At 39.7% G+C, this 22,287-nt stretch overlaps 2 protein-coding genes across 2 annotated transcripts in view; one reads left to right on the forward strand and one right to left on the reverse strand.

The window, feature by feature from the left end:
• LOC143445204 (sarcosine dehydrogenase, mitochondrial-like) overlaps positions 1-9,630 on the forward strand; it is a 10,815-nt gene extending 1,185 nt beyond the window's left edge. Inside the window, exons 3-17 of the mRNA XM_076944132.1 lie at positions 262-440; positions 1,866-2,045; positions 2,486-2,635; positions 2,973-3,152; positions 3,597-3,726; positions 4,076-4,253; positions 4,411-4,552; positions 4,869-5,075; positions 6,303-6,534; positions 6,989-7,136; positions 7,228-7,332; positions 7,619-7,767; positions 8,049-8,211; positions 8,341-8,448; positions 8,576-9,630. Coding sequence (XP_076800247.1) covers positions 262-440; positions 1,866-2,045; positions 2,486-2,635; positions 2,973-3,152; positions 3,597-3,726; positions 4,076-4,253; positions 4,411-4,552; positions 4,869-5,075; positions 6,303-6,534; positions 6,989-7,136; positions 7,228-7,332; positions 7,619-7,767; positions 8,049-8,211; positions 8,341-8,448; positions 8,576-8,777 — 2,453 coding nt within the window. The 3' untranslated portion in view covers positions 8,778-9,630. The remainder of the gene's footprint in view (positions 1-261; positions 441-1,865; positions 2,046-2,485; positions 2,636-2,972; positions 3,153-3,596; positions 3,727-4,075; positions 4,254-4,410; positions 4,553-4,868; positions 5,076-6,302; positions 6,535-6,988; positions 7,137-7,227; positions 7,333-7,618; positions 7,768-8,048; positions 8,212-8,340; positions 8,449-8,575) is intronic.
• LOC143445203 (thrombospondin-1-like) lies at positions 9,574-22,218 on the reverse strand. The gene is made up of 23 exons (XM_076944131.1): positions 22,063-22,218; positions 21,374-21,978; positions 20,776-20,845; positions 20,342-20,703; positions 20,124-20,220; positions 17,519-17,683; positions 17,193-17,369; positions 16,845-17,018; positions 16,466-16,593; positions 15,421-15,523; positions 15,186-15,340; positions 14,166-14,279; positions 13,935-14,057; positions 13,186-13,345; positions 12,959-13,077; positions 12,731-12,869; positions 12,513-12,608; positions 12,150-12,377; positions 11,835-12,031; positions 11,465-11,539; positions 10,701-10,798; positions 10,443-10,582; positions 9,574-10,215 (listed from the first exon to the last, which is right to left on the reverse strand). The coding sequence occupies exons 1-23, from the start codon at positions 22,115-22,117 to the stop codon at positions 10,208-10,210; spliced, it is 3,588 nt and encodes a 1,195-aa protein (XP_076800246.1). The 5' UTR covers positions 22,118-22,218; the 3' UTR covers positions 9,574-10,207.
• Positions 22,219-22,287: the final 69 nt, after the last annotated feature.

A 22,287-nucleotide genomic window follows, 5' to 3' on the forward strand; every position in this document is an offset into this window, starting at 1 on the left:
ATTGTTAGATGCAATATATAAACAGTCATTCAATGCTATTTTCATCACCTACCCATTACCTAAACTCTCAAAATTGTAAACTAAGTTTTAGAATAATTGGGAAGTTTGAAAATTGGAGATATTTCCAATTTAGCCAGCGCGCTTTCTGGACACGTGGCATTCGAAGTTGTCACCTTTTGTGTTATATGAACTTCACAATACTTTGTCTTAGATAATGAGTAATTGCGCAAGAAACATTTCAATAACACTTGTTCCTTTTAGGTCTTCTATGGAGGTTAGTTTCTCACGATTTCGAGATGGAAGTTACGGAACACACCCGGAAGCTGATGACCGAAGTTTTGAAAGAAGAAACCGGTCAAGAAACGGGATGGGTTCAAACCGGCGGTATGTTCACTGCTTACACAAAGGAGAGGATGGACTCTTACAAAGCCATGGCAACGGTAAATACCATTCACTGACACTATTTCACTAGGCTAGAAGTGTGATTTTTATTTTCATATGTTTTTGACACTGACTTGTTATAGCGGAGGCATATAGAGTTTTTATGCAAAAGGTGTACAGGCGATGATGCCTACATCCTTGGATGTACTGTACCGCGAAGCAAATTGATTATTAACTGATAGGGATGGGCCGCGAAGAATGTTATGAACCCGAATATTATAAGGTGAATTATTATTATAAGGTCGACACAGGTGAATCTTATCCTTCGTATCAGCAACAAAGGATAAAATTTCCTCCTAAGGTTGTCAAATTTGGCTTATAAGATGGCGCAAATGCTAAACCAAGTGCTTTGGTTCCACAAAATGTTTAAATGGCTATTTGAAAGCAAAATCGTTAGGTAAACGACCTTCATTGTGAGGAGTGTATACCCCTATTTTAGCAAAGCCACCAAACTAGATCATTCTTTATCATCAAAGTCGATATAATTATGCGTAATTTTGTATTTGTGTTTGCCTGAATCTTCCACGCAGGCGATATTTGGCGAATCTATTCGGGTTTAGGCTCATATCGTCCCATCCATAACAGTCATTGAACCGGCTTGTTATATTGCGCAAGCCACTGCAAACACGTGATAGCAGAAAAAGAGGTAAATTAAAAAAACGCAGGCTAAATCGTGTTACGTAATCACTTTTTTCTATCCACGTGAAAGGAAGACAATTGAATGTAGCGGATGTAAACAACTACAGTAAAGTATGAGTCGGAAGTCTCGTAGCGTGGTTTTTAGTTAAACTATGAGCTACGTGATGCAACACCATAAAAATTGTAGTAAACATTTTCAGACAAAACGTCTAAGGTAGGATTGTCCGCAACTGCAATCGAAAGTTACTTACTTACTTCCTTAAACGTCATAATCCAAGAAATGACTAACACCACGCTTTCTCAGGGGTTTTTCATTGCGGTAATTGAAAGGATAAGCTCGCACCTAAGCCGCCAATGAACTATAGGGTGACATCTTTACCGGTAAACAAAATACCTTGCGTGAAAAATATTTTCCTGGGTCCATATTAGTGGTGGTGGTCTGCCGGTATCGCAATCTTTACCCTCGTGGTTCGGATTCGGATTCGGTCACGCCTTTGCGTGACTTGAACTCGGCGATGATTTCTCACCGAATTTGTCTATTGTCCAAGTTCCGATATATGCAATTTTTTATTTATTTTTTTAATTTTTGTTGTATTGCTGAAATGCGGAACTGTTCACCAAGACGATTGAACAGAAGCAAGCGTCATTCATATACGTTGCTCAAGGGTGTTACAACGGTAGCGCAATTGGTAATCAACCCCGCCATGCATGTTTACGTTGTAGGCACGTTAACCGCTACGTCATTGAGCCGACAAGTTCTTATCTCATCACTATTTTATGTTTAGCTCGGCAAGAATTTTGGGATAGAGTCGCACGTCCTGACCCCCGCTGAAATATCAGATATTCACCCTCTGCTCGATGTTTCCAAACTCACGGGGGCGGTATACAGCCCTCTGGACGGCACAATGGACCCTTCTGGAACTTGTATGACGTACACGAAAGCTGCAAGTAAATACGGCGCTCAAGTAAGAAACATGTTTTGTTGTTCGCTCCTGATTAACAAGACCATGACGTAAATTTTATCATTGCAAAGAAAATATTGCTGATGGTAAGATAAATATTTCTCGGACAATATATCCACCCCCTGTGTAGTTCATCGACCTTTTGGTTAAAACATGCCCTAAGCGATTCTTCTCGATCGAGTCGTGCAATTTCTAAGCGGAAGCTTCTCGATAAATTTGAAATAAATCGTGTTATTTGTCTGTCTCGTTGCTTTTGACGCAAATTTTCGCAAAGAGCAGACACCCTTAACATGGCAAATGATTCAATTTGCTGTTTCGCTTTCAACTTGCACGCATTTAAATGAGTGGCTTCGTTAATGTTGTTATTGTTGAAAGTTTTGCCAACAATTGGTAAAAGTTTTGGAGGTAAAACTTTTCCGTTGCTTTCACTACATTTTGCACAGATCGTTGAGAATTGTCCAGTTATCGACGTCACCACCGAGGAGGACTCTCTTGGCATTCGTCGGGTGTCGTCAGTTGTCACAAATCAGGGCACGATAAAGACTAAAAATGTCATCAATTGCGCTGGGGTCTGGGCGCCATACATAGGACAGGTTACATTAGTTACTTTATCCTCCTTTTGAATTATTTATGCAACCTTATTTGACATTGCATTGAATCACTGTTCTTTCATATCGGTTTCAAATTCAATTGGACTATGATCATAGCAGACGTAATCGTGAGGCCGGATGTCTAAAAATAGGGTTCTTATTATCATATCAAAGTCTATAATTACCACCCAGTTTGTAACGATTCAATACGTTCTCGGGGAGTTTATACGGTTTATAAATATCCTATATTATATTATATTATATTACGTTTTAAACCGCATTTTCATGGAAATTTAAACTAGCAGCAACAAAAAATTTCCTGAACTAACTTTCTTCACAGATGATTGGCATCAACGTTCCCCAAGTGACCTTTAGGCACGCTTATGTCGTCACGGAAGCTATAGAAGGGGTTAGTAAAGTTCCAAATGTTCGAGACCACGACGGGTCAGTGTACCTGAAACGACAGGGTGATACGTTGCAAGTCGGCGGGTACGAAGCCAACCCTGTGTACTGTGACAAGGTGAAGCTTTGTTGCGTTGTGCACTGCTGCTGCGTAATGCCGTGGTTATAAACTCCGTATGCCCGAGGCCTAACGTGTACCTGGTTGGTCCAACTTTCGTGTATCGTCTTGTGTAAAATACCACAAATAGCAATAGCTATACGACAATTACTGATAAGAGCATACTTTGTTAACATTATTGCTGACTAATTTCGGATAGTATACCAATCAGCTCTTTTCAAAGCGCAGGTCAAAATTGAACTGCAAAGTATAAAGAACTCCTCGTTTTTTCCCCCGTATTTTTGTTACAAAAATATGTTTTGAATGTACTTGTACCTATTGCAAGTTTGTGGTGTTTGATAATAAGCCCTCCACATTATATTATTTTATGTAAAAGTTAATTGGTTATTCTTCCACTCCTTCGTGACAAATTGTATCCGCACTTATTTCGATTTAATTAAACAGGTCGAGAAAGATTTTGCCTTCGGACTTTATGATTTGGACTGGGACGTATTCGGACGACATATCGAAATAGCTTGCGACATCGTGCCCGCCGTTGCCCAGTCCGGTATCCGCTCTACTGTATGTGGACCAGGTATATCTTAACACTGTCATCTAGCGGTAGAATTTGTAGCCTGGAAATCAACATCAGGCAAGAATAGCTCGTTATAACCGATGTTCAAAACTTGTTTAGCTACGTTTAACCAATAGTTAACATATCGTCATATACATTTATTACCATGTAGCTGTTGAATGTGGGTAATATTTACCGTAATTTTCTCATTTTTGTGCTATGTTTTAAATGGTTTTAGTTATTTTATCTATAGCCTCTATATTGGTAACGTCAAACCTTATTTAAATTATTATTACCTTTGCTGTATCCACGTATAGCGGAGTCTATTACTTAGCTTAAGTTTTTATTTCAACTAAGGCTTTTTTCCCAGAGTCCTTCACACCCGACCGATCTCCCTTGCTTGGGGAATCCCCTGAAGTGAGAGGTTTCTTTTTCGGTAGTGGATTCAACAGTGGTGGGATGATGCTCGGTGGAGGAGCAGGCAGGGAGATCGCGCACTGGGTACTTAACGGGAAACCGGAACTCAACCTATTTGCCTGGGATGTAAGGTACAAGTTACAGAGTCTTATCAAGGTGCTAGTAAAGACAGCTTTTATGCCGTTGTTTTTCTGTTTTTATCGATGAATAACCTATCTTAATGAATAGGTGTACTAATGTTGCGTATGTTTGTTCCATCTATATAACTTGTTGTTGTTGATTTTGTAGACGATTTCCGTCACATGTCGCCACGAATAAATCTTGGCTAAAGGCAAAATCACATGAAGCGTACGCCAAGCACTACTGTATCGCCTACCACCATGACCAGCCATTGGCTGGCAGAAATTCCCGCCATCTTGCCCTTCACGAGGTCAGCACTTTATGGAAAACTTTGTAATTTGGGATGTTGTTGAGATAAGATGAAGTTTTATACAATGTCGTCAATGTATTGGTTTAAAGTTTTTGTGAAACATTTTCCAGTTATTCTACATATTTTCGTTCAGCGCTTTTTTAAGGCGTTTTTTGGGACCAAAATTGTCTCTTAAGCTTTTCCAACGGTCTCCAAAAATTTATGCTTCAGCAACTACAACAGAAAATTGGCAGTTAGTCTTTAAAGATTCGCAGTCTCTTAAAAAATTTTAGCGGTCGCAAAAACCGAACCTTAAAAAGTCTGTTATTACTTGCAGACTCTTCTAGAACGAGGATGCTTTTTTGAAGAGAAACATGGCTGGGAACGACCTGGTTATTTTGTGCCAGATGAAAAGAAAAACTTGAGTCCGTTGGAATATGATTATTACGGCTCCTACGACGGGGAAAAGCACGAAAACTATCCTTACCGGGATCAGCTAGAGCAAGATTATACTTTTGATTATCCCGGAAAAGTTCACAGCAGGGTGAGTTTTTCAATTTTTGAACAAAGGTTTCACAAGATAGAGTCCGTCAAAAGAATATTTTTATATAGCAACGGGCTTCACTTTATCCATTTTTGTTCCTGGTGTGCTGGTGTGCTGGTGTTTCTCAACCTTTTTCAATCGTTATCCAAATTTTAGGCGTAAAAATATTTACCGACCCACCTCACCATAACATTTATAAAAATATTGCTTTAAAAATTCCTAAAGTAATTTATTATTGGTTATAAATAATCCTTATCACAAACTACATGAAAAATACAAAACTGCTCGTTATCATCACATGTTTTGAATAAGACATTTTTCCAAACTGCAATTTTGAGACGCTGTGTAATGCTAAGCAATTTTGAAGCGCCAAATATCTCTGAAACCTACTGCCCATAATTTCTTTGGTTTTCTGGTTTTGTAACTTATAATTAAAATTTCAAGTTAGGTATGTAAGCTTTTCATTCATTTTGTTTTATTTCCCATAAACTATATGAAAGAATATTTGTGCTGCGCATAGAATAGGTCTCGAACATATAATAGCAACGGTACTACGACAATTTATCGAACGATAAATCCTAACCCTAACCCAGTCGATTCGATCAACTGTCGGTTCGATCAGCTGTCGTTCGATTAATTGTCGCGTCACGAATAGCAACGACGACTAGATTACAGCTATGGCCGGAAAACATCTAAAAAGTGCATTATGTCAAAACAGCATATTAGACCACAAAAATAAAAACTTCACATCAGCAACAGCAGCAGCAGCAGCAGTCACTCATTGTGTAAACTGAACTGTTGACAACGTGGTATCATGTCTTTGATGTGTTTTACAAAGACCACTTAATCACTTAGCCATCAGCGTTTTCCTTTTCGTTACGTTACTGTACCAACGTTTTCTTTGCGCGATACAATCAAATGTAATTTACGTAATATTTAATTAAAACAAGATGGCGCAAACACCGCCAGTTCACCACTTTTCGTCGTTACCTAACGACTAACGTGTATTATGTTTCGAGCTATATTGCTATAACAATTGCTTTATATAATCCTAACCTACGAAACACGAGTTACGAATCTTACGTGGCAACTCAACCAAATCCATTGGCGACACAATGCTGGGACGCGACCCAAGCAGCAGGGGTTGAGATTGGGTGGTTAAACAGCCAGGACACATTTTATACCATTTTATACCATATATAACACTTTCGTAAACTAACCTTTCAGATAGGCAAAGAGTGTCTTACTTGCCGTACATCCGCTTGTATGATTGATACAAGCTACATGGGCAAGTTATTTATCACCGGTCCGGACGCAAGCAGAGCGGCTCGTCATATTTTCTCTCGTGACGTCACTGGTGGCAAGAAAATTCGTCCTTGCACTTACACCTTGATGCTGAACGACAGGGGCGGAATCGAGTCGGATTTGGTCGTTGCAAAAGTGGAAAGCAAAAAGGGAGGTGAATCGGAGCGATACAAACAGTTCAATAGGCACAGTTTTTGCTGTTAGCCAGCCTGCATATATCGGGTCGAGCCTGTCTGAGCCTAAGTTTTGCACACAAACTCTAACTGTAGCCTATCTTATGACTCTAACGGCTAAGATGGGTTTGGCTTAATTTAGGGCTAAGTATAATTAGCAAGCAGTAACTTGTCCGGGAAATGGTGAATGTTAGTTGTGGGCAATCTGGATGATTTCACAGCTTGACTAATAACGTATGAGATTTAACTGAGAGTGTTTGCTGAATATTTCATCGAACATTGCTTGCCTCTCTTTTGTTTGCTCATGTTCGCTCTGCTGTTAAATTTGTACTTTAAAAACGTTCTACTAACGGCTTTGACTTCCCCTAATATACATTTGTTTGCTTGTAAAAGCTTTTAATTACAATGAATCATAGTGCAAATAACTCATCCTAGAAACGGAGTACTATATGACTGTGGGCGGTACAACGACCGAATATTGCAAAGGTCATCTCAGCGACAACCTTCGCGGTTTGGGATTAAACTGCAACGTCGAAGACCGTACAGAAGCCATGGCCATCCTCAGTTTGCAAGGCCCAAAGAGGTTTGATAAAACAAAATACAATGTAAAGTCGTGAGAAATTGTTCTTTAATGATTTCAGTGTCTATCTAAATTAGCAACTTAAATTCTACAGCTGCGCAATCCTGCAGAATGTCTTAGGAAAGGACGACATCACAAAACTTCGCTTCAGTCGCTGGATGGCGAGCAAGATTGCTGGTTTCCCTGCCATCATTATGAGGTAAGTGGAATGTACATGACAACGATTCTTGCTAAAAGTGATCTTTTAAGCCAAAGATGCCCAGATATCCAGATACATTCCTGAAACATTTTGTATGTTAATTCTCACAAATTTTACGTTTATCTACTGCAGAAATGTCAGTTGAGCAGGAATGAATTATGTGTATAGCTTTAATGCCAATAGGCCAATAGGGTAGTCTACAATTCAAACAACATCGCTGTTCCCAAAAACATAAAAACAAACAACAATCTAAAAACTGTGTCTAAATATCAAATTTAATTCCTAGATTATCGTTTGTTGGCGAGCTCGGTTTTGAAATCCACTGCGCCAACGAATACGCGAAACCAATCTATGAGGCTGTCATGGAAGAGGGAGGTAAACACGGTGCTTGTGACATGGGTTACAGAGCCATGGAATCGCTCAGCACCGAAGTCGGTGAGATTTTTGCGGTTTTTCTTATCGCCTTATCCCGCGAAGCATTGAGCATGCGCGCGATGTCAAGCGGTTTGAGGTCTATGATAACCTAATTGACATTATACAAACACTTCTGACAGGCGCCTGTAGTTTCCCGGATCGGTTTTTGTACAAAAAGTCTCATCGGTGGCAGTTTTGCGTCGTCTTTTTTATTAATGTAGAGAAAGACGGTCATTTTTTATCGCAAAATAAGTAAGATTCATCAACGTGTTTACGAACTTCATTCTTTCTGTTTATCTCAGGGTTTCATCACTGGGGCCACAGCGTCAGGACAGACGACACGCCGCTAGAGGCGCGCTTGATGCATTTGTGCGATCAAAACGCGACCTACATTGGAAGTGATGCTGTGAATAAAATGCGAAATCAACAACCGAAAAAGATTCTTACCTGCTTTACTGTTGACCAGTGAGTTTATTACTGACATTTTATTACTTTTATTAATATAAAATACGTTAGTTATTATTTTTTGGCATTTGTTTAGTGCAGTAGTTTTGACGGTGTAAACATAAAAAAACTACTTCACCCATTTTACAGACCCGTTCAACTGTTTGGTCATGAAACAATATGGCGGAACGGAAAAACAGTGGGATATACAAGAAACGCTGTCCATGCTTATGCTTTGGACAAAGGAATATCTTTTGGGTAATTCCAATGGTTTCTTTATCCAATATCCTAACACCTATATTAACTGTAATATGAAATATAAGTTGTGCATTTAAAATTCTCAATTTTTCCAAGCTGTTTTCATTGATAAAACTTTTCTGCGCAGTTATGTCGATATCGGAAGTGACGTTCCTTCGCTTAATAATGAGGTGTTATTAAGCGGAAATTACGAAATAGAGCGGATGGGTGTTCGGTATCCAGCGACAGCTCACATCAACAGTCCCTTTGATCCTGAATTCAAGCGGATGATGGGGAAATACTCGGCAGATGAACAGAATCGTCTTCGTAATATCCTGGAAAAATTATGAAGTCTTTTCTTGTAAAAATAAAGCTTTTCTGATTTTTTACGTTTTTCTAGAAACTGTTTTTTTTTTGTATAAGCTACAGTTGCTTGTGAGATGCTGCATTTGCACTAGTTCGTGTATTTACTTAACTTCTTGCTATTACGAAAAATCGAGCTCACATTGATTTAAACTTAGTACTAAGCTTAGTTTTGAGTGACTCCAGTGATTTCAATTTCGACTGTATTTGAGAGTTGTGGTGCTATTTAAGCTATCCCACATGTGTAATTGTACACTTAATTAGCACTTATAGTTTCTGCATTATAGAAGATATATAATTGCCAGTTTACCGTTGCTGTAGACAAACACTCTTGGTTGTTTTTCAAATGCTTTAACCAAATTATCTTGGCGTTCAGCAAACATCGACCACTTACATATATAGTCTTGCTAGAGCGAAGAGTGATAACTGATAACTCTGACGACAAACGACTTTAATAGACATGAACATCCTATTAATCATAGAAATTTTTAGAAATTAACGACTCCATTGCCTTGGTTGAGCGAATAGTGAAAAATTGGCGAAAATGACTAAAACGCAACTGTAATTTTTTGCAGCCTTAAATAAATGTTACAATTGCAATCGCATTTTTGTTTTTTCAAAATACCGCGTTTTGTTTAACAGATTCGACTGGTGTAAAAGGTGTTTTGTTGGTCGTTATGCAATTTGTGCCCTGTTGTTTAGATTTTTGTGAAGTTGTGCTCTAATGTATAAAAATGTTTGTTTAATTTCACCCTCTAATGCACGGAGATTTAAAAAACAAAAAAGTTTTTCAACTGTTTAATAGCAAAGTAAATAAAGTCGTCATCAAATGAAAACAAATGAATGTAATTCTCAATAGAGATAGGGTTGTTTTTAGCTCACTTCAGGTTGTAAGATCCGGAAGCTTCTGCTTGCACCTAAATCCGGTATTAGCTGCGGTGTGCTACTATACTTAAATAAAAGTCAAAAGATGATGCGCAAAACGTCAGTAAATGCGGAAAAAATTGCGACAAAGTAACAAGAAATTCCAACAAGCAAGAAATGAAAGAAAAGAATGGCAGGAAAATTACAGTGGTAATGATTTGAACTTATACAGTCCTAAAGCTACAACAGTATAAAGCTGTTGAAATATAAAAAATACATTGAACGTGTACAATAGGAAAGAGCAATATGACGGTATAAACACAACACAGCAATATCTGTCTAAGAGCAGGAAGTTAGTTAAATAAATTGTAAAATCTTCTTTGGTTTCGTCACCATATCGTTTCTGTGTCAAGGACAAGGATAGGTATCCTTGGATAAAATTTATCTACCAGCTCAAAGTTGCAACTATGTCTCCATTAACTCCAAGTTAGGTTGTGACTCAACCGTCCGAGTTCAGTTTGTGAAACTCTACTGATAGCAATAGCTCTTTCTTTTACGTGTCTGAAAAGTAAAGAAACTTTTTATAAACCTTTTCGAAAGTAAATATCTTCTTTAACCATAAGGTTCCAAAATGTAATCCTGACCAAAAAAAATCTTCGTAAAAAATAGAATAACACCCCAGAAAACACAGAATGGTCAAAAGCAATTAAGGGATGACAATTTCTTTAGCGCAAGTCCTAAGCAGATGTGTTCTGTTGTAAATAAGCCCCCGATTATATGCAGCTTACCTTTACAGGCGTACTCCATATCTGAAAAGAAGACCATCTCTTGCGAAAATATGAAGAAACCAAGTCTACCGCCGGCATAAGTTTTGTCGTACAGAGCCCCGGAGTCTACCATAAGCTCTTTGCCTTCGTACATAGTTACCCTGGAAAAAGAAACCCTTCATTAGCCAACCAGCTACCAAATTGATCAAGTTTACACAATAGCATTGTTACCATGAAAGCGTCAGTGATACTCATTGCAGATGCATATCCGAAATTTACCTGATATAACCAGTTTCGGGTCGGTGCTGTAAAGTCCATCTGTAGGCAACATAATCTTTCCAGCCCTGGTGTTGCCGATCATACCACAGAGTGCGAACCTGGGTTAACAAAAGGAATGTTAAAGAACTTTCAAAAACTTCACGTGATGAGTACGCAGACCGACAGACGTGTCGCCAAACTTAAAATTCTACGTAACACAGCAAATTAAAGGTCAAGCTTGGCTCATACAATCTTTAAAATCGCATTATAATTGATCGAAATGTTTCAGGTAAAGCATTTGCATTTGGCGTTTTCAGAAAGCATCCCGGCTTTTAACAGCATTAGCTTAGCAAGCATCCCGGCTTAGCCCATTATTAAAGGAAAGTTTAGCAAAGTTCTTATGCACCAGCAGCTAAAATGCCTGTGGTTTACAAGTTGCACAGTTCGTGCAGTCGTCAAATTCCACAGGCGCCCGCAACACACGCTCAATAAACGTTGGCAGCAATCTAAGTATTGTCTAACTTGTAAAACATAAGAGCAAAAAACGATACGCCTGACAAAATGAACTTTCAAACTAGTTTAAAAAACCACTTATAAAACCCTATGACAGAGTATTGCTATCAACTGAAATGAGGTCACATTGTTAAGAATAATTTCAGTTGCCACTCAGGTGACGCTAAGTAAAAATACCCTATACGCATGTCGTTTCCCAACCACGTTTGAAACAATTCTTGAAATAATCCGCCATTTTTTCGTGTTAGCAAATATAAAATTCTCAAAGTTACCTGGTCTGGCGTATCACCGGTGTGCCACAAAGCGTTTCTCAATGCCTCTCCTGGGCCGGTTGTAGAATTGACAACCTAAAAACAACAATTTATGTTATGTCCATGCAAGATTGGTTTACTAAGCTATAGTTTAGTTGTCTTTTAACAGTCGATGGGTCACTGCTGCTGAGCAAAGGGTTGATTCATATACCTACCAAATTCTATGCCTATACAAGGAAAATATTTATTTTCAAAAGATTTTTAAAAATGCTTTTGTATAGGTTGGAAAGATTTGCGTGGGCGGAACCACAGCAGCACCGCCAGTGAGTCATTTTCCTGTTCGGATAGACTTTCGTGTCTCAATTTTTTGCACGAAACATCACTTGATTACCTTGATTTGCAGAGCGCCGTGACCGATGGCTTTGCTGGGTTTACTTTTCCAGTATTGCTGCGAAACTTGCTTCCACATAACGACGTAAAATCTGCTGGAGGATTGATAGCCGAACACGAAGCCAGCGTAGTCGTCATCGGTGCCAGTATTGACAAAGAAGGTACCGCTAAAGTCTACAGCTTGAAATGAATCTTTGCCTGTGGTGGAAACAGACATCTGTAAAGATTGCTACACGGCGTTTGTGGTTGCTATGTAGGGACACACAACGGTATAAAATCATACAAAACAGTCAACTAATTTGTTTGAACAACTTACCGATAGCAAGACCAGGGTCGCAATTTTTGGTCTGGATGATTTCTCTACCCTTGTGCCGTACCACCCAGACAGGATCAATCTGTGATGTCCCAGCAGGATCGAGTTTAATCATGTCGTACTTGCGGAAATCGGTCGCACTTATTTCGGCGAAATTCGGGCAGTTGTCCAGAGCATCGGAAATATTATCACCGTCAAAATCACCCTCGCATTCATCTCCACGCCCATTGCCTATATACGTAGCAAGTAATTAAATTGTACAAGCTTATTTGGTTGCTCAAAAACTTCACTTCAATTCAGCTTTGAACTTGCATAAACGTCACAGAGCAAAACAGAATAATCCCGCCATTTAATTTGTTCACCTACCATCTAAGTCAAGCTGACTGGGATTCACGACCAATCTACAGTTGTCCTTGTCGTCTTTGACGCCATCATTATCGTCGTCCCAATCGCACGCATCGCCTGAAAAAAAAATAAACATAAAAAATCCGTTACTTTTATTGAAAATTTTTTTTCAAGAACCATTTCACATATTGTTGTGTTGCCACCAACGCTAACACCTTATGTTAGTAAATCGGACCAACCTATTCCGTCTTTGTCATGGTCGGCCTGGTTTGAGTTGGCAATGTAAGGACAGTTGTCACGATCATTTTGAATGCCGTCCTCATCGATGTCCAAGTTGTTATCGCACTCGTCACCAACACCGTCTGAATCTCTGTCGGACTGTGTTGCAAATACTCAAGGTAAGTCCTTTGCAAATTAAATTACGTCCAACAGGTTCTATTGTTTGATTGTTTACTATGAACTAGTACCTGTGGAGGGTTGTGTACTAATGGACAATTGTCGCAAGCGTCGCCGACACCGTCGCGATCGCTGTCGGTTTGGTCAGGATTGTAAACGTAATCGCAATTATCATTGTAGTTTAGAATTCCTGAATTTTAATTTTAATTTTAATTTTCTGTTTAAAAAATGTACCTTCTACAGCTAAATTAATGCAATTAGCAGCTTATAAGGCAGAATTTAAAAGTTAAATTCTTACCGTCTCCATCAATGTCAGCTGCGCAAGCATCACCCTCGCCGTTTTCATCGGTGTCAGCCTGGTCAGAGTTTCGATCGTGTACGCAGTTATCGCAGGCATCGCCCACACCGTCTCTGTCAATATCGGATTGCGAAGGGTTGTAATGGAGAGGACAATTATCCTGTAAGAAGAGTTTCTGGTTCAGCCATTTTCCGGAATTTGTGTATTGAAGTGATCTTTCTAGTCAAAAGGCCTCTTTTCAAAAGTCTATTTATGTGCTTTTGGCAGGTTAACAAAAGGTGATAAAATTTCAAACGCTGCAATGGACCTCCTTGGGCAATGTTTATTTTCTTTGTAACCAAAGCGCAGAGATTTCCTGTTAAACTCGTAATACAAAGACAAGGGATATGCTTTTAACAATGCATTGTAGCGTAACGCGAGGTTAACAATTAAACACAAGATCAAACTTCAAGGGAAACTTGTCTATAACTCGGGCTGATTGAAGAAAAGACGATCTCTTATCGCCTATCAACACCAATAAGTTAAAAGAATTTTCATTGATGAAAGATATATACATCTTTATATATGTCTAATACAGAGTATACTCTGTAATTTTCAGAGCATTTTTTCGCAAGCAAAGAAGTGCATTATAAAGGAAACGTAACCTTCGAGTTTGAAACCACGCAACCTCACGACAGAGCTTGCCCATAACCTGACTATAATATTCTAGCTGAAATTATTGAGATTTACCTGATAATCATGAGATTTACCTGATTGTCATAACGTCGATCGTTGTCGTCGTCATCATCGCACACGTCACCGATACCGTCGTTTTCGGCGTCTTCTTGACCGCTGTTTGGAATTGTGACGCAATTATCTCCGCTGCACGTTATCTGAAACAAGATTAAATAGACTTTGAATGCGAAAAAAGGGAAAATAAACAAAAATTATAAAACTTAGTCGTAGCGACAGATATCCTTGCTGTGCCTGAGTGACCTCACCTCCTTTCCATCTCTATTGCAGGTGATTGCTTCGTCGGCCACCCCGTCCAAGTCTGTGTCGTCAGCACAAACCAATCCTTCGCATCCTGCGCAGGTAGCATAGCCAGTTTCACACTGCGCAATAAGAAATTAGAATGATATTTCAATCTAAGGAGAATGTCTTGTACGTTTTTATTCAATTCATTCTAAAGGTTTCATTTCATGTTGGACTAAACCGATCCCCATCTGCTGCGTTTCAAGGGAAAACAATTATTTCTAGCACGCGATGGCACGAAGTTTTTATCAAAAGCACTCGAAAAATACAAAGGAAATGAAAAATCCTAACAAGGATGTTGACAACTCGATACCACTGATCTAGTGTCCAAGCAAAAGGTAGCAAACATTTGTGGTGCTACAGTACATCTGACCTGCTTAAAGTTATTTCAAAAATTTAAAAAATTTCTTATCTTTGAAGAGCCTTTCACCAAAAACGCTTAGACACCACCTAATATAGTATAAAGCAACATTTGTGCGTTCGATAAAAACAAAAACAACAATGATACGAAACAGTCAGTTTAAGGCTAGGCGCTGTTTTTCTTTTCTATTTTGTACCAACAGCTGTTTCTTGAAATGCTGAATCGGGCCAAAGGCATGTCAAGTAACATCTTAAGGCTTTATTTGTGGCTATATTTATCTTCAAAAGAATCAACGCGGCCACATTTTGCATTTTCAAGTAACCTTAACGCTAGAGGGGCACAGACTGAATAACTTAAGTGAAAAGTGAGGATTGTCAATACCAACCTCGTGCTAACACTCGCAAAGTCAAGGACCGTATGAAAAATTATCCGAAATTTGAAAACTTCTGGTATAGCCAAAGTTAGATCTTATATGAGCCTTATAGTAAATAACCCAATTACTTTTACCTGTCGAGAGATTATAAAAACGCTAAATTTGGCTATTCAAATAAACACACACTGAAGTTGCTGAGCCTTTAATACGTAGATCCACAACGAGATGGTAAAAAAATAAGTGAATGTTTACCTTGCATTTAAAGGGAGGAGTGATACCAACGCCAAGGAAAATGCATTCAGAATTCTCTGGACAAACATTTTCTTCGTCCGAACACGGATTTGCCACTTCGCAGTGTTGCTTGTTGGCAAGAGCGTACTCAGGCCCGATACCAGACGGCTGGTTACCTTAACATAGAAATCTTGTTACAGAAAAAGACGAAAGAAATACGTTGGCCTTGCATCAAAGTTACATTCATTCCAACTACCTTGGTAACCCGGAGGGCAGGGAAGGCAGGAATACCCTGGCAACTGGTTCTGACATCGATGCAAGCCCTGGTAGGTAAAGCAGGCGTCCGGTACCAGCTGACACTGTAACCGCAAAAAACATATGTGATTAGCCGACGTGAACCGATGAATATGCAGATTGATTACCGTACGTTCTGTCAAATGTTTTGGATTAGCCTTTATTGGGAATTGCGGCACGTCAACTTCGTTTTGCTGTTTACTGACAAACGCAATCATGCTAGGTTTTTTGTCTGCCAGCACGGTGAAGTTATTGTGTTCATTATGTTCCGTTTATAATGGGTGAAAAAAGTCGTGCGAAAAAAGCGGAATGCAAAAATGCGGCGGTGCGGTTTCGCTAAAAAATTTGCGGGCTAGACACATTGCAATTTAGCCTGTCATAACGTTCCAACCTTCAGTTTTTTTAAATTAAACTTAACATCATTTGTTGTAACCTTTGGAGACCATAATTGGTTGGAACCTTTAATTAAATTTCCAACACATAAGTACCTGCTAAGCCTGTATCTTGCCATTTTGCCAAGAGTAACAATGCACGCTGTGGCAGCAAAAGTACGAAGCTTAATGAAACAATTCAACGATCACGCTGAACCAAATTCAAAAACTTAACAGACAAGTGCATGAAATGTACACCAGCCAAGTCCTAAGCGTTGAAAGCATGTCGCTTATGTGGCTTAGCTTTGAAATAATTGAATAGCGGTCGGTTTATGATCATGACGTGATGATGGAGATTGGTCACGTTTACACATGCTGCTGAAAAATATATCATGGCGAAAAAATCTCATCGTAACATATTGATTTGTTTTCGATCTGCTGTAATCGGCCTAACCCAGGACAGGGGAGATACTTAAAATTTTTTGTTGCGCACTCAGAGATTTTTATCGATATCAGGAATTTTTTACACGAGTTCACGCAAGGACACCAGCATTGAAAACTGCAGAAGCACGTTCTTTACAAAAACAGAACTGAACAAAAAAGTGTTTACGATGTATCAAGTAAAACCTTACTGACCTCGTCAATGTCTTTACAATTGATTCCGTCACCTTGCGTACCCTCTGGACAAGCGCCGCACGTAAAGGAACCATCTTTACGCGAAGTACACCTCACTCCACTGTAACACGGGTTGGACAGACATCCATCTAATTAATACATTATTATAAAAGACTTTAATCAAGTTTTGTCTAGTGATGTCGTTGTCGTTAATCAATTGCGTTAAAACATAATGTCAAGAATTTCATTAAGCATGTTATAAGTGGTTTATTATCGTAAGTCGGTGAGACATCCTAAGTGTTGAGAGATAACACGTTTTAAAGCAAATCATGATAAGCAAAGGGTGAGCCAATAAGTGGTCGATAGCTAGTTTTTCAAAGCAAGTAAATACAAAACGTACCAATTGGACATGATTCTGTTCTGCATGCTGTTGTTTCTTTGTGGTCTCCTGGGCACTTCTCTCCGCCATATCTCGGTTTCGGATTGTTGCATTTTCGCTTCCTAGTTCGGAACCCAGTGTTGCAAGTGGCGCTACATTTGCTCCAAGGTGCCCATGGACCCCAGACTCCATCGACTGAAAATTAAAGGGTTTTTAAAGATGTACTGTAACAGTTTTCCCTAAGAAAAGTTTTTGTTAGCCTATAATTGAGAAAACTTGACTAGATTGCGCAAGCTTATAACACAGTAATAATAATTCCATATTGTCTCACATTAAACGTTTAACACTTAATTTTTTCATTTTTCCTACTTGGACAAGGGCCTTTGGTGCAGGTTTTTGTTTCTCTGTCGTTCCCAACACATTCAGCTCCATCAAGTTGTGGCGTAGGTGAATTGCATGTTCGAATTCTCGTCATTCTTCCTTTGCCGCAAGTGACGCTGCATGGAGCCCAAGGTGTCCAGAACGACCAGCCGCCGTTTCGTGAAACTGATAAATAAATTCATTGATTAGCACAAAAACATTCCATAGGTTTGCGAATTAAGCATTAGGCGATATTTGCAATTCTTTGTAACCATAAACCATTCTCAAAATATATTTTCTAGATCATGTTAATGGAAAAACAAGGCGTTGCCCACCTTTCGTTTTGCAAGCCGGACGCACGCAGTTTCTCGATTCAAGGTTCGGGCCGTCGCAAGGGTAATGGGCGCCATCGCAGGACCGTCCCCTCGTCTCTGAGCCGATGCCGCAGGTGACCGTGCACTCGGACCAGCTAGACCACGGAGAGAATCCTTGATTGTCACCTGAAGAGCAGAAAGACAGTTTTCATAGAAAACTATTCACCATCAACAATAGGCTTGAAGGGGAGAATGATTTGGTTTCTTTTTGTTGAGCTAAAGCGAGGATCTGTGCAGAGTGATGGTGTCACGGTCTAGCGTGTATTAAAGAAAGTTCGACTGGAGAAAGTTTATTGGGTTTAAACTATACACAGGAAACCATTTCATTTTTAGAGACGGTAATTGTTTGTTAGCAATGATAAATCCGTCGCTGGTGAGCTTGAATAAACGTATTAAAGTGACACAGAACAAAACGTTACTGGGGCACCAAAGCAAACACAAATACGAAGCCGTTAATCAACGTACGATTGCGTCCTAAAAAGATGAATTAATGATTGAAGGCCATCGCCTATGTCAAAATCGGGTTAATCCTGAAGGATTACTTTCTACAACGCTCTTAACGTCCAAGATTTATGACGTGTAATCGCTCAACATTGACAAAGGAATTTTAGTCTCCGCTTTCCAAATTGAAACATCTTACCACTTGAACCCAACGAACCCAAATCAACCCTATGGATCTGAGTTTGCATGACATGATGAGACGTGTACACGCGTGCTTTAACAAATATTTACGATTCTCATTAATCCTGCTTAATAAGGGTATTTTATTAATGATGAGCGCGCTCCCTTATACAAAGAAGCAGTCAAGGGCAAAGAAAGGGCAAGTGAGGTAGCCGATTTTATAGCCCAAGTTTTCAATGTACAGGTTAGTAACATTAAACATGCCTTTAATTTTTTTCTTAACCAAGTCACATGATAATTTGCGTATGCGGCACATGTTTGATAGATCTCTGGCTAAAATTAAACGAAAGTCGCGACCAAAAAATTCCCTACCGCCCTGGGCGCAAAATACGGACGGACTTTTTATAGAAACGGAGCTGCTCTTCATCCTAATAAGGGGAGACGAGGACCACTTGCCATGGTATGGATCGCGCGAGCCGCAAAAAGTATCTTGACTGCCAACAACATATTTGGCGTGCCGCGCGTTCCAACAAAAGCCAAGTGACAGGTATTCTAGATTTTAAAAAGAGTGACGTTGTTTGGGAACAATAATAATCCATCCAGCAAATCACGTTCCTAGTCACGTGGTCACGTCGTAACAATGGTCAAATTAGCGGTGTCCACGGTAGCTAAAATATACGTTTCGTGTCCATCATTATAGGTTGCCAGCTACTTCTATACTGTGGTTACAATCGCAATATTATAGTGTTGTCATGGTGTGCGATTCTGTCTAGCGCAATTGGAAAGCAGTGCAATTTCAATTAACATTAATAGGGCACTCGCTCCGTCCTACAAATCTCGAAATACTATAATATCCAAGTTTTATGAGGGCATGTGGGTTAAGGGCTTGTTACCTGTTAGTGCCAAGCACTTGCCGATTACATCAGGACAGAAATGTTAAGTTTTTTTGAAAGAAATGATGAATCATTAGTGAGCATTTTGAAACCTATACTCCAAGCCAATTTCAGGGCATGATCATGCTAGTAGTGGAAGCAAATTATCTACGGATGGATTGCAATCTAAGGGCCATTTCCATTCCTCTTATAGAGCAATAAGTAGGTGTTCCGTTATAGAACAGCCCTTGACCGTGCAGCCTTAACCCTAGCACGAGGGGTTACTGAGGATACAAAATCCTTAATAATCGCAAAAGTATAACATTACTGGGGGATGAATCACACATGAATTATCCAAAACTACAAAGGTGTTTGTAAGAAGCAAAGAGCGTGTACAAAGATAGGTGATGTTTAAGGCTAAAGTACAAGCTGACACGTTTCAACTTTTTATCTCTAGGATTAAAACGTCTAGTACGCCATGCTGGTACAGAGACCAAAAAAATTACCCGACGTATGGCGAAATATTTCATATGTGGGCTGTTGGCTCAATACCTGTATTTTAAAATTGTTTACGTAAACGAGCCAAATATTTTAACCAAGTCAAGTGGGTACTCGTATGTTTCATCCCCAGCAGCGCCGTAGAAATTTTTATGGAATCCAAGTCAGTCCGCGTCAATTTGGGGTAGCCACGAATTCCAAAACATTAAGGTTTTATCTCTTCACTTTTATTACTTTGTGGCGCCCTGTGGTCGATACCAAGTGGCGTTTTAAAGCGGAATTTTGTGATATCAGTAGAAGCATCAACGGAACCCCGGAAAAATGTTTTTGAAAACAAAAGAGGAAAACATTAAATTTTCATTTTGGCTAAACGTGGAAAAAACGCTAAAATGGTTGTGTTTTGTTGTAAAGAGTCAAATGTGTGGTCTGGCTTACTTAAAACGTCAAATCAAATCAACACGCGACGGTTTCCAGACTCAATGACGAAAATCAATCATTTTCGAATGTGTAGGCCGGCAGCTCTGAAAGTGTTTCTCTAAAATATTTTGAAACTTAAAGTTCAAATACAAACTCACTTGCACAGCTTGAGCAGCATTCTCCCGGTTCGCGTATGATGTCCAAGCATCCGCTCAACACCGGGCAAGTTATTTTTTCGCAGTATCTCACTCCGAGCTGAAAGAAAAAATTTCGTAAAGTAAAAGTGCAACTTCTAAGCAAACGTTTCTACTTAGTTTTATCATCTAAGAATTATGCTCAAGTTATAAGTAACGCTACTTTAAGCAAAGTAAATCACCTCGCAAGTACAATTAATGCAATCGCTCTTCTTCCAAGAATCTCCGTGCTGGTAGAGTACGTCACCATCCAAACACGACGCTGCGAACAATGGCGACCTTCCTGGCCTGGTTCCCGGCTTGTAGTCAGGCTTGACGATGGTCGTCACGTTTCTTCCCGTGGCAGGGGCGCCACACGTCATGCCGCACTCACTCAGCATTTCTCTCAAGGCTCTGCGACTGAGCTCCTCTGTGAGCGTCATAAAAGGAGTTTCGGGGATCTCAGGAGCTCCGATGTCAAACTCCGGAGCGACAGGGGACCTTGCATTAGGAAGATCTTCTTGGACACTACGTGGATCCTCGTCGAGCGTGTGGACAGGATTCTCTAAAATATAACAACTAATGTAAATAAGGAAAGATCACAAAAAATCTGAAGATGGCTGACGACGTCACTTACCACATCCTTGTTGTGACAAGGCTTCCGAAAGAGAGCTCCCGACGTTGAAACGTACTTTGTGTAAAGCTCCCTAAAATAACATTCGCAATCAGCTATATGGAGAAAATACCTCACCAAGTCAAGTACACTCGTAATTTTATTGACTTATTGTCTGTTCACATTAACTGCTCGTTGATAAAGGTCTCCCGTATCATTTAAAATTGCGTCAACCATGTAAAATACATTAATGTGATTTCCGGCGACGCCTGCTTTGGACAAACAAAATATAGGCAAAATTTGCGACGACGCATATAAATGGTCAGCCCATTTTAGAGCTATAATACCTTGAAAAAAGAAAATAGTCTGCTGTCAAGGCGTTTTGCTCGATATGATAAATGTAGCCCACCAAAACAATAAGCTCTCTTATTACTACCCACGGGAGCAAACAATAGTCTGTTGTGAACACGAAATGCGACAAGAGCGCAAACAAACTATTCGACAAGACTGTGTGCAGTTGATGTGACGCGGTACACTTTGATTACATTGGTTATTAAGGAACCGAAGTTGCAGGCGTTGAAAGTGTAGGGTTAATCTTACACCCAGATGTAAATCACGTTACCTTGAAACCATCAATGTTGGCGCCAGTTACTCGGGACGGGGCGGCAAGTCTCATTTTCGTGTTCTCCGCATCGAAGTTGCTGTAGAAATCTGACGTTAATGCAGCGGTGGAGGAAAGTCTGCAATCGATGTAAAGTTTTGCTCCTTCGTCGCCCACTTCCAGAGTGATCTCCTTCCAGGATTTCTTTGATGATCCAAGATCGGCATCAAGGGCCACGATTCTCCATCTCTGCCCCACCTTGTAGTGGATCTCGAATGCATTTTCTCGCGGGTTACTCACAAGCAGCATCAGGTTATCGCTCACGGAAGAATATTCTTTCGGAAGAACGCTTACGATGACTCCCTGGTTCTTCGGAGATTGCTTCAATGTCGTGCTAAAGATGAAACCGTGTGATCTCGCGACGGATGAAACAAAAGTCCGGAATTGAGAATCAGACGCGACGAGGTTAAGGTTATTCAGCGGGTCACGAAATTTGTAAGCATCGAAAAATGGATCCGGGCGGTTGGCGACTCTTCTAATGACTTTGTGCACGGCTGGTCCTCCAGATCTTACAACCGACGAGATGTCGGTCATGAAGAAAAGATCAAAAGTTTCCGCATTAATTTCTGCAAGGGAAAGATTTAACAGTTTTGACGAAATTGATCAAATTGCAACAAAAACTCAAAAAAAGTAAAATGATAGGCACTTACCGGTGGCAAAAATTGCCAGTAGACCCACTAGGCCTAACGCTACTAAGTTTCTCATCTCCACAAGTTACTCACTAATAACGCTTGTAGAATATAATTTTACCTGCGTAAAAAGTCGTAGTAATTTGCGGCTATAAACAACAATAAACTTATTCATACCATCCACGTAAATAGTAATGAACTAATATAATCATCGTAGAGACTTCCCTTCGTCCATTAAGGGACAAA

This window comes from Clavelina lepadiformis, chromosome 2 (assembly GCF_947623445.1).
Source record: "Clavelina lepadiformis chromosome 2, kaClaLepa1.1, whole genome shotgun sequence".
NCBI classification, from domain to species: Eukaryota; Metazoa; Chordata; class Ascidiacea; order Aplousobranchia; family Clavelinidae; genus Clavelina; species Clavelina lepadiformis.